Source organism: Salminus brasiliensis, chromosome 10, assembly GCF_030463535.1.
Source record: "Salminus brasiliensis chromosome 10, fSalBra1.hap2, whole genome shotgun sequence".
NCBI classification, from domain to species: Eukaryota; Metazoa; Chordata; class Actinopteri; order Characiformes; family Bryconidae; genus Salminus; species Salminus brasiliensis.
The window spans coordinates 31,733,122-31,751,626 of NC_132887.1; the positions used below are offsets into that span (position 1 = coordinate 31,733,122).

The 18,505-nt window shown below is 41.1% G+C and overlaps 2 protein-coding genes across 3 annotated transcripts in view; one reads left to right on the forward strand and one right to left on the reverse strand.

The window, feature by feature from the left end:
• The window catches only part of strn3 (striatin, calmodulin binding protein 3), a 25,757-nt gene extending 12,322 nt beyond the window's left edge, over positions 1 to 13,435 (reverse strand). Inside the window, exons 1-6 of the mRNA XM_072689813.1 lie at positions 12,924 to 13,435; positions 3,251 to 3,354; positions 3,040 to 3,113; positions 2,824 to 2,905; positions 1,536 to 1,712; positions 1,301 to 1,442 (exon numbers count right to left, since the gene is read on the reverse strand). Coding sequence (XP_072545914.1) covers positions 1,301 to 1,442; positions 1,536 to 1,712; positions 2,824 to 2,905; positions 3,040 to 3,113; positions 3,251 to 3,354; positions 12,924 to 13,184 — 840 coding nt within the window. The 5' untranslated portion in view covers positions 13,185 to 13,435. The remainder of the gene's footprint in view (positions 1 to 1,300; positions 1,443 to 1,535; positions 1,713 to 2,823; positions 2,906 to 3,039; positions 3,114 to 3,250; positions 3,355 to 12,923) is intronic.
• On the forward strand, positions 12,366 to 18,257 carry ap4s1 (adaptor related protein complex 4 subunit sigma 1). Of its 2 annotated transcripts, none has more exons than XM_072689815.1 (6): positions 12,366 to 12,640; positions 13,717 to 13,888; positions 16,594 to 16,680; positions 16,789 to 16,857; positions 16,956 to 16,967; positions 17,867 to 18,257. In XM_072689815.1, exons 2-6 carry the CDS (start codon positions 13,751 to 13,753, stop codon positions 17,993 to 17,995), a joined length of 435 nt encoding a protein of 144 aa, XP_072545916.1. In that variant the 5' UTR covers positions 12,366 to 12,640; positions 13,717 to 13,750; the 3' UTR covers positions 17,996 to 18,257. The 2 variants fall into 2 exon arrangements, with proteins under 2 accessions (XP_072545916.1, XP_072545917.1); XM_072689816.1 differs by having other exon boundaries at positions 12,366 to 12,635.
• The last annotated feature ends 248 nt before the right edge of the window (positions 18,258 to 18,505 follow it).

Sequence of the window (18,505 nt, forward strand, 5' to 3'; positions counted from 1 at the left end):
GATGAAACATGCTTTTCATGATGGTCAAAGCCCAGTCACAATAACCTTTTTTTGGAGGTTAACGCCTTTTTAAAGAGCTATTAACTTTTGATAATTCAAAAATTGAGAACAGTAATGGGAAAAACTTTAATCATAAAATACATAAATCAAACCACTCTTTTTAAACAAAGTCGACATGCTGGCTCATTCAGGTTACTGGGCTCTGCCCTCTTATTCTGCTTAAAACCAAAAGATTGGTGTATTATGTCTAGCACTCTGAAAGCAGAAGAAAGGCTATAAGAAGACATCTATTTTTAATGATCAGTTTTCTCTATTTGCATTATAACAGTTAACAGGAACGGTGGAACGTCTGGGTTTGGGGATGCCCAAACATTTGAGTGCCTGTGCATATTTCCTGAGGAGCTCAGTTATGTTTCGACAAGTGCAGTGGCCAGTGTTTCCTCTGCCACTGATGACACCGCATGGTGCTAGCCAGCCAATGGAGTCAACTGCCTTGCCTGATTATTGGGCTAGTTCAGACTGCAGGCAAATCCGATTTGTTCCTCACATCAGATCTGGTGAGAGGACTGCCCACATGGTAATTCGCAAGTGACCAGATCGAATTTGCGTGTCCTGCATGGGTTGCTGTGTTAACAGAATAGGCACATCAAAGTCCTTACAGGCAAGTCTGTTCCTTGGCTGCCATCTTTGCCGAGCAGTTTTTCCAGTCACTGAAGACCATACTCCTATTTCTATGAACGAGGAGAGAGACCAAGATACTGGAAAATGAAGGTCAGATTACTGTTTCAAAAACTTCGGCAAAAATCTTAGGCTCAAAAACGCACAAAAACACGATTTTTTTAACTAATAAGCTTGGGCAGATTTCCACTAGCACTTCAACCCTCCACTGCTCACAGCGTAACCAGAAAGCTGAAGGGCGGGAATTCATCCATAAACAGTTATTCCAAACTGTGGCCGGTCTCCTCATATAAGGTCATTGCTTTTGCAGAAGAAACAGGGGTGATGGAAGTCCCTCTGGATTTGATGTGGACGCTGTCTGTCCTATTGTGAGTGACGCAATAGAGACTCGCATTCGAAATCACCTCCAAATGTGGATTTCATGTGGTTTTTGGCTGTCCAGACTATCACAAATCAATCCGGATGCCAAAAATCAGCCTGAACATAGCCTTAGTGCTCAACAGCTGCTCAAATATATAGGCAGTTTGCTTCAAACCTTTTGGGAAGAATGCTAGCATTCTCTGTACAGGTCGATACAGGCAGATAGATTTCAGACACATGACAATCCTCTCCTGATGCTCACCTTCATTTTATGTTTCTTTATTCTTTGTTTGTCAGTCCTGTTTGAAATATCTTCCATCAAATCCCCCTCTTCATCCTCCTCTTCATCACTATCATCAGCATTTTCTAAGAAATTAAATGTCTCCAGGACATCTCCTGGATTCCTGTAAGGCAAGCAAAGAGACACATCAGAACTAATACATTGCATAAGTCTGCAATTAGCAACAGTTTGTTTGTGTTTGGGTTAGTACTTGTACCTTTTCATCTCTTGTCCCTTTCTTTTGGCTGGAGACTCTCCTCCATTAAGGATCTGCTCCAGGTTCTTAGTTTCCACTGAGCCATTCTGCTCTGAGCCAGACAACCCTAGTAAGGACCGCACTCGTTGCGACCGCACGTCCAATATTGTGTCTGTGTAACCTACTTCTTGAAGATATCTGGCAAAGACAGAAAAGCTGAAATTACTAAAAGAAACATTACCTGGGACCAATTATCTATATATAACACATTCAACAGCATAAACTTGGGTGATAATGTAATAATGTAGCTGAATTATTGAGGCAAATTAAAATCACGGTTATCAGCTTCATCGCAGTATTGCTAAACGCTGACAAGTTAATAAAAATATATATTTTAAAAATAAATAATAATAATATTAAATAATAATAATTGATACACAAACTGAAAATTATTTCACCAAGTCTAAAACTGAACAAGTACACCTACAGACATATACAGGTTTCTAATTGCAATTTCGGCATTAGTGGCGTGGTGGCAATGTAGCGTAACCAGTCACTGTCCCGGGAAAGACGGTTCCAAAAAACAGCATACAAAGCATTTACTCTACCAGGGCTCCATCTCAAATCACTCCCTATTCCCTTTGTAGTGCACATTGTGGCCCGCTTGTTGTTTATTAGGACCCTTTTTGTCTCAAACAAGTCATGTCAGTGTACTGCTTGAGTAAAACTGTATTCTACACTATTAGGGTTAAGCTTTGGCAGTTAACCCATGGTTTACATGCAAGCTGATGTATGAGGGAAGGATGGAGGGGGGGGGAGTGTATGGAGGAGCCAATGTTAATGTATTGCTTACTGAACGCAAAAGATAGATGTCGCTATCTGCACACAGACTCGTCCTTGCCTCTGACAGAGAGCGGACAAGAGAACACAAAAGCGCATCTGGCTAAAATACAAGCAAGTAACTACAATGGGCAATACTGAGGTCATGTCCGTATATTGTAAGATAAGTCCATAACATAAGTATCGTGACAGGCCCAGTTGTCTGCGTTTGTAGGAGGTATGGAGAGATTTAAAAATTGTGCAGGAAATTTCAGCTCCTCAGAAAGAGTAAACATTGCAGACTAGAGTTAATATCACAGCATGTAGCAAAAAACTGCTACAGTCAACAAAAAATCTTGACCAGTCTTATGCCAAGGTTGGAGCACCCCTGGGCAAATTACTTTTTGTTGATTTTCTTTGTGTAAATCTGAGCACACCACAACGACATGCACACCACACAATTCAGAAAAAAGCTTTTGACAAAACTCACTGTCTTAGGAGTTGCCGGCCTTGTTTCCAGGTTAACTGACTGTTCTGTGGTACAGCGGGCACCTCTGTGTCTTTGGTATCTTCTGGGATGAAGATCAATAATAATGTGAAACAACTTGTACACTGTGCTAGTATTTTTTTTATTTTTATTATTTATTTAAGTCACTCATTTACACCAAATAAATTAATAAACAAACAAACAAATAAATGCACTTACCTGATTCGAAGCTGGGCATTTTGACTTCACCTTGATTTAGTTCTGTGCCATATTTTAATTTATGGTATTTTGCTCTGCAGAGAATGAACACAGACCATTCAGTTTGTGCACACAAGCAACAAACAAATACACCAAAACTTATCCATAGAGTGTGCTGAAATGATTTTTTAAATGTGTATATGTGTATGTTAATATTGCAATCACTACATACCTTTCTTGCTTTAATGCATATTCTAACATTTTTATTCTTCTAACGAGGTCGTTTTTTAAATTTTCTTGACCCTTTCTCTCTCCTTGGAGGAATGCTATTCGAGCCTGCAAGACAGAAAAAAAAAGTTATTAAGCAAAGGATAACTCAACAGCCAGGACCTGCATAGCTAGTGTGTTAGCTTGGGGCTAGTGCATTAGCTTGTGGCTAGAGTGACTTTCATTTTTGATGCATTGAAAAATGCATCAAATTAAATTCTTCATTCTGGCAATCAAAACACCTACTGACCACTCCCTCCAGGGTGGCCATCACTGGTGATCTTTAGCAGACGGTTGATCTTTATGCTAAAAACCCAGATGTGGAGTTAAGATGAATGAGGAAAAGTTCTCTCCATTTCTTTCTTTTTTTTTTTACGCCAAATCGGACGGCTTATTGAAAATTAAAAGGGCGGAGCGCTCTAATTAAATTCTGACCATGGATATAAAACTTTGTTTGTGAAAATGTAAAGGTTAAGCAGCACATGGCAGAGCAAGTGGGCAATGACCCAAAGGCCTAGAGCCCTCCCTCACACTTTAACATTATTGAGAGACAGCAGCTGTGCAACTCGAGCCCTCTTGAAGGCTAACTGGTGTGAGGGGGTGGGCAAAGAGGAGGGGTATTTATAGATAACCACACTACCCCCTGAAAATTTGGCTTCTGGTCACTTAAGAGAACCAAGTCTGTTTAGCTGGTCAAGTCAAAGACGTAAAAGGCCGAGAGGGCTGCAGCAATAGGCTGCCTCTACATCCTCAATTCTTCACTTAAAAGATACAAAACAGATTAATACTGTGAATACTGATGGGTTTGGGTTGTGAGGCCAGGTGCTCCGTTAAAAGTATAAGATCCTTGAGGTTCTTCAGTTTGAAACTGCAGAGGAACCTTCTAAAGTGATTTTGTCTTTTCATACAAACTTTCATACAGAGTACCGTGATTTGTTCTCAAAATATGCTTCACTCCATTGAATTAAAGTAGACTGATTACACTCTGTCATGAAACGTGCAGGTAATAACAATATTCAGGACACACTCATAAAAGCATATAGTGTACCACAATAACAATATTTATAATAATTATGTCATATTGCCCAGCTCTAATGCAGGTCCCTGTCTTGAGGAAGAAACAGAAATATCAATTTGAACCACGTCAGTCAACTCCGTCGTTTAAACAGATTTACTAAAGATGATATAAAGAGATCTAAACTAAATCTTTTAATAAAGAGATCGTAAATGTTCAAAATCAGTGTCATTCACATACTGCATTCAAGACACGTAACCAGAATTAATTCTGCTCTCTTTACATGAAACATGTGGTAGATCAGTGTTGTAGCAATACTGACAATATCCACATCGAGCTCAGAAAAAGACATTGTGACCCTTTTGCACATATACTGTAACTCAGCTAAAGTTACAGTATATGACCGGTGTCCAACAGAAACCACTGCATTGGACTAAACTTCGATTAAGACCAAACATCCCGACTCATTTCTGCCTGCTTTAAAAGTGATGCTCAATAAATGCAACAGAAAGCAAGTGCAACTCATTTTCCTCAGACATCAAAAGTTGGTAAACTATCTGAAAATTTTACTACCATGGTAAACTCTTACCGATACACCACACAGCTCTACTGCTCATAGTTTCTTAAACAGGAGGAACACCTCACATCTCTCAAACATCATGACGATACAGTAAAGGCAGCAGTACACTTCAAGCGAAGAACAACACAGTGGTGCGAATTCACTAAACAGACCTTCCTGAGACCCCCCTGTAACTGCACTGGTGGTCCACCTGGTCTTCTGAGTCACTACACAGACCATGTCTCAAGCAGTGCTGAGTAAGAAAGCAGTACCGTCAGTTCTTTTTAAAATTCGAATTATACTTCTGGTACCCGTGAACGTAACTGCACGTTTCGTGAATGAGTACACTGTGCAGTGCACTAGGAAGCAGGGTTCAAACCAGAACATTCAGAAAATTAACATTTTAGGGTGTAAAGTAAACATGATCGTAATGCTGTATTACGTCATCCTGCCCCCATTTAAAGCGTGGTTCAGTTCGCTGGTCAGAACACCACTGAGCCTTCACACAAGGAAGCAGTTACTAGCAATCGTTAGGCTGCACTTTATGGTTATATGCCGATGCTGTTCAGGTTTACCAGTTTGATTTTAAGGTCGGACACTACTGTTGACTAACCGCTGCATCCCATACATTTTGGCTAGTTCTGGGTCGAGCAGTTTCGCACAACATGCAGTTTAAAGGTTAGAGAGTTTAGAGGTCAGCTCTGGGTCTTGATGATGAGGATGATGATCTCTGCAGACGTTTAGCATGTGTAGGGATGTCATGAGAACTGATACTTCGGTACCAAATTGATACCAACATTCTAAAAACATGACGGTACTGGTTTTCTACGGTACCGAAAGGAAAGTACCACAGCTGACACAGTACGAGTCAGCACAACATGCATATACGTGGGGAAGAAGGAGATAGGGAACTATATTTTTTATACTTTATACAAGACAGCGGTTACTGATGTATAACTATTGATGGACAGGTCGCACTTCACGGTTACCTAATAAACAAGTTTACCTGTCTGTGTTTAATGTCTGGGCTGGGCACCACTGTTAACATGCTGTGCCATAACAGGCTTAGTGGGTTTCAGAACACAGACTTTCCGATTTATTTTTTTATAATGATCCTAATTTGGCTTGTTAGTATATATAGGCTATTTGCTTTTTTTCCTAATTAATAAATATTTCCATAAAGTTAATTTGATTTGGCACAATATTGTTTTGTTGTAAATGAAAGTAAATTTTTACTTAAAGAGAGAAGAACTCAATCCCAATTTCAGTGGTACTGGGACTGACTACTAAGTTTCTGGTATTGGGACTTTCCTAATCGAGTTCTTGCATACACTTGTATACTTTCGACTGAACCTGCAGCTCAGTGCAAGACGTCCATCGAGGGAAGAAAGACAAAACCCTTCCCATTTTTCAATACAACTGCATGGTATTATTTTGTATTTGAGCGAATGTTAAAACAAACCCTCTTTTACACACCTTCTCAGCCTAAAAAGATCTTTTTCAGTACACTGTCTCAGTGTAATTACACACACACACACACACACACACACACACACACACACACACACACACACACACACACACACACGTGTGCAAAGGATTTCTCTCCTTCTCTAGTTTTCATATAAGATGTCCTTCGAGGGAAGAAAGACAAAACCCTTCCCATTTATCAATACAACTTCACGATATTATTTTTGTATTTAAGCGAATGTTAAAACATACCATCTCTTACAGACCTCCTCAAGCTAAAGGGATTAGAAAAGCATTAGTACATTTTTACATCTTTGAGGAACTTTTGGAGGTTTTTCAGTTTGAAACTGTGGAGGAACCTCTTATGGTGCTTTGACGAACCTTTAGGAAACCTTTTTCTTCTTCAAAGAACCATAAGAGGTTCCTCCACAGTTTTAGACTGAAGAGCCTCCAAAGGATCTTATACTTTTAACAGTGTAAATGAAGAAATCACTAATGCTTTTCTAACCCTTGTAAAATAACTAGATACCTAATTCTCAACACCATAACGTCACTGATTTCATATTTCCTACACAGAAAATTCGGATAAATATCACACTCAGGACTACAACCATAAAGTACAGAGGGGTTAGTGACAAGTCAAGAGTAACGAGCACAGCCATGACGTACTTGGACAGGAGTCGCTTCACAGACACAGCTGTTTGCTCTTGTCTTTTGCCCGTGTACAGCCTGACACACCAAAGCCCATGCTATACAAGACACAACTGTGGCCTCAACTATGATCTTAGATATCTACCACTTTACTTAAGGCTAAAACAACCCTCATGTTCCAAGCACAAGAGGATTCTGTAGAAGCACACCAGCATTGCCATTTAGTGCTGAACCCTCTGATTCTTCACACACACAAACACTGTGTGATTCACTCCATTGAGAGAGTCCTAATTATCAGCCCAGAGAAAATCTGGTGAGGTCAGTGCCCAAATCTAGAGTCTTGCATAGAAGCAGGACTCAGAAGTTGAGGTAAGAATAACCCTCGCCAATGCATGACGCATTGCTTCATACAGCTGTCAGATAACGGGGATTCACAGAGCAAGCTCTTGGACTGCGTCGGTAAAGCACAGGGCCCAGAAAGGTGCAGAAATAAATGGCTCATGACGTTCCTTTCTGAGAGTGCTCAGAGGGTCTCCAACACTGAAAAATCTCATTTCTGGGTTTGCTTTTATGCAAGAGGAAATCCAACAGATCATTTGAAAAAAAGGAAAGCGTCTTACAGGGATCTTCACTGTCAATACTACAAATATGACAGGACAGAGAGCAGGAGCTACTCATAAAACAGACTGACCATCAACCACCCCCTCCTCTCTCCTCAAAGAAGAAATTCACTGCCAAGCACTTAGGAATATGATGAGGTAGAGCTTTTACATTTCCATTAAAGTGCTTCAGCTGGATCCACAAAAAGTGCTCAGGATTAGGCATCAACATGGTAAGAGGAAATTATCAACGTGAGAGGAAATGATCAACGTCCATTATTAGAACAGAGACAACAACAAGGCACAACCAAAAGCGCTCATCTGGACAGTCCTTAAATAGGAATCTGCATTTAGATCTATGGGACAGACATATGGGAACAGGGTTAGAAATGGAGATGGAAGGCAAAAATGAATGAGTGTGATGCTTGTGAAAGTGTGATTTGTAAGGATAAGTAAATGAGAACGAGACTGGGTCATGGGTTGAGGAGCATGAATATACTGCACGTGAACAACTATGGCCTTTTTTGGACTGATGTGTTAGACAGCGCTTTGTACAGGGGGTGGGGGGGAGGTGAGGCATCTTAACCAAAGCATCCTAAAACTGAAAACACATCATTCGTTTTTTTCCAGCTTTAAATCTCCATGAAAAAACACAAAAAACCTGACTACATTGTGTCTGTTTATCATCTTTATGCCTTTTTATAATAGTTTTATTTATAATGGTTATTATAAAAGATGCACCGATACCGATGGATATAAAGCCTGATATTTATAGTATTACACTTTTTTTTTAATCTTTTCTCAAATAAGATAAGTTTCATCGCTATGAAAAAATTAAAACTGCCACAGCATAAAAATAGGGTGTCCATAAGCTTTATGGTATTAGTGCTATCCATTGCTGCTACTTACTGGCATCGGTGCAACATTATAGGTTAATATAATCATTTTCTTACTATTTTGTTTAATATCATTTTAGCAGTAGCAGTTAACATAAAAGCCTACCATTCAATACTGACAATCCACTAGTCTGTACAGAATAGTTCCTGAATAGTAGTTTTAAGAATCTGTCACTACTGATGTACTTTAAGAAACATCCTTTTAGTCAGCTCTGGTGTTTTTAGAATGTCCTCAACTCATTTGTTGTGGGACTACTAATTGACTGTATTAAAGCATATTCAGTACGAAATTCAGGGCTTCTCTGATTCTTCTCTGATCTTTTTATTTATTTTAATAATTGTTAAAAGTCTTATTACTGCTAACTTTAGACTCACGCTTTGGTTAGTTGTTGAGTTTTCAGTTTGTAGCTGGGCTTTCATTGAAGGTTGGTGTCCATGAGTCTTTTACCACACAACTAACTGCTTCAATTTGACCAGAAGAGAAAGCTTTATTTTATAAAGCAGTATTTTAATGGATCAGATATCGCCTGAATATACTTGAACAAGCCTGGTATTCACAGACATTACTCACAGCCTGCCGCAGTAAGCTAACAAAACGGTTTCATCATAGATCATAGTAGAATGTGAGATTTTAAGTGAAGCACAGTGCGGTTCCAGGGGGCCTGGGGTTGTGGGTACCCCGCTCCGGTCAATGTCTGTGGGGAGTTTGACGTGTTCTTCCTGTTTCCACGCCGGGTTTTCTCCGGGTACTTTGGTTTCCTCTCACCTCCCAAAAATAACTGGATGTGAATTGGCTGGGCTAAGTGGCCTGCGTGTGAGAGGTACCCTGCGATAGACTGGCACCCTGTTCATGGGGGTAGTCTCAGGACCATGACCCATACTAGGAAGGGGCAGATACACACACACACACACACACACACACACACACACACACACACACACACACACACACACACACACACACACACACACACACACACACACACACCTCTTGTTAGAGATAGTCAGCTACCAAAAAAAATAATCAGCCTAAACTGTCACAGTGTGTGTATATATATATATAGGTGACTGTACTTCAGTGTTAATTAGCAGCTCACTGTCTCTACATGGCATGACTGTACTATTTAAAGAAACACAAAGATCAGACCTATTCCACAGATACTCAGCATTAAGCTACTCGGATCATACAAGGGATTGAAAGTTACGAGGGTTTTTGCCTTCTCCTGTAGAGATGTCATTTTGGAGATCTTTTTCAACAGATGATATACTTAATGACTGCTAAATTAAAACTTTTCAGCTTTTTTTTTTTTTTTTTTTTATAAATACTCTGAACGAAGTGTAAAATATGAGAAATAATGGCTATATCCAGACTAGAGCTGGTAGGAAGGGACAGTGTGCTGCAGAACATGAACAAGCTTAAAAGGATGGTTTACTGATGCTGGTTGTTTGCAAATGGTTGGTGTTCCAACTATGAAAACTGCATTAGACAGAATTAACAAAACCACATGATGCAGTCACATTCCCACAACGCACACAGTCACACTTCATCATTGCGATGGGCTGATTTGTAAACGCACCGTTCCATCCCTACTGTGTACCGAAACCACGGCCTGGATTTAGGCGCACTGTGATATCTAATGTGAGTCAAGAGCACATTCTTGTTAAGTATCCGATCATTCATCAACAACAGCTCCCCACACCAGCCCCCTACTACAGTCAGGCATGTCAGAGAAGGGCTTAGGTTTTCAGGTCTGTACATGTCTCATCCCTAAATAAACAAAATGACTGAGATAAACCACTACTGATACCTTACAGGGAATTAGGCCCGACCTCGAATGTGGCGACTAGTTTCAGTAATCATAGGGAACTAGCAGCATCCTTAGCGGGCTAATCTGCATGTGATGAACTTACACAGGCAATCCACTGATTCCATAGGCCTTCCTAACCTTAAAACCCAATTCCTACCAACCAGTTTAAACGCAGCTTCGGAGACTGTTCAAATCTCAGTGAGCTAGTCCTAATTTATTCATGCTAGCCCATCAGCATTTCTTTGGCAGGCTGCGTCACTGTGAAATCTTTAACATTAAGAATTTAACACTAAGGATGTGCAGGAAATTGTGTGAAAATGTGTCATCTAAGTTTCACAACAGTACTTTACAAACTAGGAGTTACTAAAGGAGTCCCTTAATGCGACCTCCTTTAGTAAGGGCTGTCCTCTGTCTTGACTGGACACCAAACACAAGTCCTGAACCTTCTTAAAGCTAAACATCCTGTAATCCTTTTTCAATTGCAGTACAAGTGCCCACGGGCTCATCATGGCCTAATAAACTCAGGACAACTTGTATATAAAATAATGGGCCAAACAACCTTGACACATAGATTGTGTACTTTGAGGTTAATTTTGATGTTCATACAGTTTGCATCTCTGGTTAAATCAAAGTCTGGCTAATGACAGGTCATCGTCCCAACAGGGATATCCAAGTGTCATCCTCATGATGCATCTACAGTGTGAACAATCAAACAGAGCTGGGTCATTTTGTCTCTTTGGTCGGAGCAGAAGAATCAGTAGCTCACTTTGCTGCCATGACCTACAAACCTTGATCTAACCCAGATATCAAGTCAGTGGCATCGTTGGTGTTACTTCCAAGGATGCCTCAGCAAGCAGCTCTGCTCTTGAAAAAACAGAACAGCCATATAAGATGGTCTTCGCATCGCTTCCTGCCTGATGACGAGCCACCCATTGCGATAATATTAGGGCAGCCCCAAATCCATTAGGCCTGTATAGTCTTCTCTCTCTCTCTGTCATACATAAACACAATGCAAGGAGCATATGCCTGAACCTGATCATAACCCTTCAAAGACCTGCCACTTTATTAACTTCTATCTTTAAATTAGGGGCTGACGGCCTTCCCTGAACTGACCATTCATTCCAAAGGAGTGAAGCATTGGGGACGTTAAAACAGCTCATGCTGAGCCAAACCTAATGGAGTCTGCGGACCAGGGTTAGGCTAGGATGGGCGTCATCCTGAAGGTATTCGTCGGAGAACAAGTCCACACAGAGGTGGTGACAACCTTACATCCTCCTCAGCTTGATCCTACAGAGCTGGGTATTGTGTGTACACTGCATTACATCACTACCTCCTGTCACATGCGTTCAGCACCTTCTCATACCTCTCATTCACACAAAACCCTGAACATCCACCTTTACCTGTCACAGAGAGGCAGACCAGCCTGCACTGTAGCATCACTGTGCCTCCGGGTTGTGAAGTGGCTATGGGAGTTAGCTATGGGTGGTTTGGGAAAGGTTTGTCTGTCTGTCAAAAGGGGACGGTCTCTTACAATGACAGCAGACAGCTATTCCTGGACAGCGTCTTAATAGATCTTATAGTAAAACGGTTGAGTTTGACGAAACTGGTTAACTGCATGACTTTCTATCGTGGTGTTTCTGATTTTAAATGTGGCTTAAATGTAGCAGTGCTTACGTGTTCGCTGGACATCACAGCAAAAACTAGCTACCATGAAGCCATTCGCTTCAGACAGCACCGAAACACAACACCGACAGCCCTGAAGCTAGCTAGCTAGCTAGCTAGCTCGCTGCCACAAATCCTGTGAAATTAAGAAATTAACCAGCCATAATTGTTTCATTGTATTAAGGTTTTTTTTTTGTTTGTTTTTTACATCATCTTAAGGCAACTAAACACTTCACTGGTTTGTAGAAAGTCCTCTCCAGCGCAGACGTTAGCATGTTAGCAGTGTGAAGCACGGCGGCTAACATGCTAGCTAGCTATAACCCAGCTATCAACGACACAACACTTCATCTGGTCGAGATTTTGAATGAGTGTCAATCAGTCTGCTGCTCTGATCCCGATAAGTCCAGATCAGCCTGTTCCTAATGTTCTAAACCGGTAAAAATGGCGTGAAGCCCCCGCAACGAATAGCTAACGGGCTTTAGCTTAATAATAAAAAAAAAAAAGAGATCTGAACCACGCCGACGCCATGATGACCACAACAAAATGGCTGAACGGGAGATTAGTTGACAAAGTCAGCTGGGCTGCGTGAGGAGCGGTTTCCTCTGGGTTTCCACAGCGGAGGGCGAACGGTATCGGCTCAGAAGAACAGCACGCCAACGGGAAGATCCCACACGGTAGTTCCACGCGTGGGTAAGGTGCGCAAAAAGAACACGGTCACGCATTTCTCCGTGGAAATAATCACTAATAAACTGCATCGCTCGGTTCGACTCCGGCGCTCTTCACTCCTGACCCAGTTAGCAGGGAAAGTTGACCAGATAATAACTACGTCTGTATTTCTCGCAGAACCATGACACGACTCGATTGCGGCGGTTCTCGCTACAGGGCGAGCCTTGTTCTCCACAGCTGAACATGAGCTCACTTAGCCGGCTAAAGCTAACGTATTAGCAAATCTCGCTAGCACGAGTGCTAAACCGATACCTGCAGCTCGGCCCGCTCCACTTCCCAGTGCGCCCTCTCCATCTCGAATCGGGCCCACTCGTGCTGAATGTAGTGCAGGATTCCCGGGATCGTGTACTGCTGCGGCCGCGGCATTTCGTCCTGTTGCTGGACCGCGGGCGCCGTCCCACCGGGTCCGATCGGGGGATTAACGGCGTTATGGTTCCCCTGCTGCGGCGCTTGCTGCTGTCTGGCGGTGGCCATTCCTCCTCCTGCTCCTCCTCCGCCGGGGTGTTCATCCATTTTTTTTTAAAAATAGCAATGTCCAGCTATAAGTCGCCGCAGAACCACAAGTGCGCTCTCGCCGATCCCCCGCCCCCTTCGCCGTCGATAAAAACCGCTCGCCCCAGTACGGGCTTGTATGGATTGGTCCGTGGCGGTGGACGCAGTGTGTGTTGCGGGCTCAGAGTGAGCGCACGGCTCCGCCGGCCGCCATTAGTCCGCTCCCTGGATGAGAGTCTCCTCACTGCGGGCGACAGGGGGATTCAGCTCGCGCTGCATGACGGGAGGCTCACCCAGCCCTGCTCTCTATCGGCCGAACACAGAACACAGCAACGCCACTGCGCCTGCGCAGACAGTTACACAGTCGTAAAAACAAGACTGTGTTCCTAGACACAATAACAATAAAATCATAATTAATTGTGGCATTAAAAACCACATACATACCGAGGCTAAATCAGTAAATTGGGTACATTACCAAAAAAAAAACACATGAAAAGTGTAAAGGTTACAGCTGCATTAACGGTCTATCTTCTTTGTTTCTTTCTAATTCCAGTTATTTTTAGTGGTGGGCACCTTCCCCAGTGACCATGATCAAGTTCCTTCTGATGGTCAATAAACAGGGGCAGACCCGCCTGTCAAAGTACTACGAGCATGTAGACATAGGAAAGAGGGCCGCTTTGGAGGCAGATGTTGTCAAGGGCTGTCTTTTCCGCAAAAAAGAGGAGGTAAGTCTCATGCTTTTTCTTTCTCATTTTTCATTTTTATTGTATATTATAATGAACATAATTGCGTGGCAAAGACGACTACTGCTATAATGATTCTCATATACACCAATTGGCCATAACATTAGTACCGGTGAAGTGAAAACTCTTGATTATCAACATTTACAGTGGCATCAGTCAAGAAGTGGGATGTGTTTGGCAGCAGGTGAGCAGTCAGTTCTTAAAGGTGATGTATTAAAAGGAGGACAAATAGGCAAGCATAAAAATCTGAACCACTTTGACAAGAGCCAGACTGTGACGGCTAGATGACTGGGTCATCTCAAAACAGAATCAGGCAGGTCTTGTGCAGTGGTCAGTGCCTACCTGAAATGCTCCAAAAAAGGGGACCTAGGGCACCCAGGTCATTGGACATGGTCATGGCCGCCCAAGACTCACTGATGGTCATGGAGGCCCCACCTAACAACTTATAGGACTTTAAGGATCTGCTGCTAACATCTTGGTGTCCGATACTACAGGACACTTTCAGCAGTGTTGTGGAGTTCATGCTATGAATGGTTGGATCTGTTGTGGCGGCACAAGGGTGACCCATTCAAGATTAGGCAGGCAGTATTAATGTTATGGCTGATCTGAGTGTATATCGGAGTCTATAATATACAATACAGTGTAGTAAATAATATTAAACACAAACTGTTTGTAACCAGTATTACAATGAAGCAGAATTAGCCATACAATGTATTGGATGATGACTAAAAATATAGCAGGGCATCCTAGACATGCAGAAATCACTGTTTTCATATTAGATGTGCAATAACCTACAGCCCAGCCAAAAATAGCTATAAATATGTATAAAAAAATGCAGAGCATAGGGTGAAATGGACACAAACCATGCCAGCAAAACGCATACACTGTAACAAATCAAGCATTCAGGGCTGGACCGGTTTCTTAGTGTTCCACACATGCACCCACCGGTGAGGTTCCTGCCCACAGTGCACCACTGAACTCTCACATGTACATACATTGTTCTCTCAAACCTACTATGAAATGCACATGTATAAGTTAAACATTTCTATATGTTTAGTTTTTCATTTAATATCACTTTTAATGTTGACTAGCTAACTTGAAGCACCACTAAAGCCCCACATCTCCTTAAACATTAATAAGAAGATGCTCCATCAGGAGGCAGATTTTGGTCAAAATTCCTATCGCTGTTAAGTAGTTACGTGAGTAAAGGATGAAGTATTCTCCAAAAGTTAAAGTTTAAACATCCGTTTTAATATTTTTAGTAACATTGGAGTATAATTGTTGTTTTGTTTCATTTTAATTTGCCAGAAAAGTAGCATAATGCAAAAGTATTGACACAAGAGATTTGAGCTCATTTTTTCTACCAAGGGCTCAGACTTTAATTCGCTTGCTATGGCTCTAGCTAGTTTACAGCCACCATTAGCTCAGCTGATGCAGATTTCAGAGCTCCTCAAGCATCGGCGCAGCCATAGCAGCAGCCATAGACTCCACTAACTGATGCCCACAAAGCAGAAGAAGGCTGTATAAAGATAAAGAACAGTGTTTTCAGGTAGTTGTTTTACTCAGTTCATAATGTAATTAAGAAAAGTCAGGTAACAGAAATGGTGCAGGACAAGTTAATGTCAGGAAAGTGCGTCTTCAGAAGAAAACCCTCTTGCATGCTCACCAGAAATCAGCAAAGGTATTTCATTTCAAAGGAATTTCATTAAAGGAACACTTCTCCCACTGTTAAGCATGGACTTTGGACATTGATCATGCTATAGGCTTGTGTTGCAGCCAGTGGCATGGGAAACATTTAACTGGTAGAGTGAAAAATGTGTGTAGTTAAATACCAGCAAATTCAGAAGGCCACTACCCTGTTTCTTAAAATCCCTAGTGATTATGATAATCACAATGCAATTATTGCAAACAATTAAACGTTATGTTGGCTGTTGAAGATGTTAATAACTGGATAAACCAAGTGTTCATTATTTAGGCAAGGCCCAGTGGCTATTGGGTGTCAATAGATAGTACTTTTAAAGGCACAGATTGAAAAAGCCACACATACATGGGAGGATCTTGGAACTTTGCATATAAAGGCCTCATACTAGTTCAGACTAGAGTTGTGTGCTGTGAAATGAAAGTGTTCTGCATTTAAAAGTGTGAACCTCATACCAACCATGAAGCATGGTGGAGAATATCAGGTCACCTGTCTGTGAGCTAATGCTGAAGCATCATTGGGCCATGCAACAAGACGGTGATCCAAAGCACACAAGCAAACCAACCTCACAAAGATTAAAAATAAGAGCTTTTCTCTATCCAGTCTCTATCAAGTCTCGATCTACCCCTGTTAAAATGTTTTTGTGACTGGACCCCTGAGCTAAAGCAGCTCTGATGGGAGGGGAGGGCCAGGAGTCGTCCATTGGTGTTGTGAAACTAATTAAGAAAACATGCATTTGCAGTTATTGCTGCTAATCAGATGTAACCTGTTGTTGATTGGAAGAGTGCAAGGATGTTGTTGTGTCAAACTCAAGATGTGCATCCAAAGACCAAATGTGATGTGATTTGACAAAAATTGCAGAGACAAAACAGAAACCTCCAAACAGTTTGCGAAGTGCTGACTTGTGCACTTACCTGGAGTTCTGGGGGGCTTTAAGCTGATGTTGTTTCATCTGGTGATTGTTTTCTCTCGTGTCCTTCTTTTCCAGTGCTCATTTGTGGAGTACAAGGATTACAAACTGGTGTATCGTCAGTATGCAGCTCTTTTTATTGTAGTCGGCATCACCGACAATGAAGTGAGTTCTTCATGTAATACAGATGAAACCACTTTACAGACCATTACACTGTTAGTGACGATCATTCATTCGTGTCATTCACATGAATGTATTTTATGTACTGCACAGAATGAACTCTCCATTTACGAGCTTGTCCACAACTTTATTGAGGTGCTCGACAAGTATTTTAGCCGGGTGGTAAGTTGAAGCTGATGCTAAAGAGAAAAAAGCCTTTAATGAGCCTACGTTTGTCCACCATGTCACCCCACTGACGGCGTTCTCTGTTTTCTTTGCAGAGTGAACTGGATGTATCCTTTAAAATTTTGTGGCATTTAACTTTTATCTCACAACATCACTAGTTTGGTCACTAGTCATGTCAGTTGTTGGATAACTACATCAGTTCTGACTCAAATGTCTCTCTAAATATGTCTTTATCAATGCAACAGTGACCACTTCCCTTGGTTAAAGCATCCATGTCACTATTGGGGTTGTATTTAGCCCCTTTAACTCTTAGAAATGTAAGTGTAGTAGTTTTGTGTTGCTCATGTTCAGCATTGCTATGTTAACTGATCTCAGAAAAATGATCATTAATTATTTTACCAGGTTTGGCCCCAACTTTCTCTCGTAGGTCACTCTCTTTATAGGGCCTAGTAACGTATTAGTGCTGTTGTTTAAGTTATTTAATGTAAAAAAATCTTAACTTGTGATTAATCATAAATGATCACAGAATATTGTTGTGATAAATACAAATAAACATGCCTGATTTATCTTCATACTGTGAATCTGGTTATAGATATTACCTTATAATTCACTAACTCACAATCATAATAATTCCTATGAAATTTTGTAGATGCTGTTTTCTCTTGAATCCAATTATTTAATATGAGTAAGTTTACTCTAGTAACAGAGAATAAGAGAATGGGATGTTACAAAACAAACATTTTTGCCAGCATTTTTTTTGTCTGAAACATACACTGCTTGAGAAGGGCGCTTTACCTATGTTAACCCCCCCTCCCCCCAAAAATACCTTTTATATTTACATATATTTGCATATATCATTTTGGAACCGTAGTCCACAAAGCAATCTAAGGTGAATCAGTTGTGTCTCTGAAACATGTTAATTGTGGGGTATCCAGAACTAATATTTGGACATCTCATCATTTGTAGTTTTGTAACAACTGTTAATTATTTCTTAATTCAGTATCAGATAATGTTCAATTTGGAGAAGGTGCACATTATTCTTGACGAGATGATCCTGAATGGACATGTGGTGGAGACCAACAGGAACCGAATCCTGGCACCACTACTGGCTTTGGACAAGATGGCAGAAAGCTGACTAAAACATCTACTTCCTATAAAGATGTTGGGATTATTTGAACCTAATGATTGTTTTAAGTTATTTTTTTTATTCATATTGAACGTGGTCTTGATTATATGGATGAAGGCCTTTAAAACACTTGTCTTTTTGCCATGTTTTTGCCAGTGATTTCTTTTATATATTTTTAAAGTTGTAAAGCAAGACATGGACGCATGCTTGTACAGACAGATAACATGGGTGTTTACATTACAGGATATAAAGCAGTTACTTTTAAACATCATATGCCTGAGTTGTTTACCTGCTTGACACTAGGTATGATTTACTGATTATATTCAGGGCAAACTGGCAAAAGGTCCTAGAATTTGCCATCAAGTTACTATACAAGGCCAGTATTGGGGGTGGGGACAAGAATGTGTCTGTAAATTCCTGTGACTCAATGAAAAGTAGGCTCTCTAATTTCACTGACCAAAAATGTTATAACTCTGGTACAGGAATGTCTTTCTTTTTGACCAATGTGATGATATCACA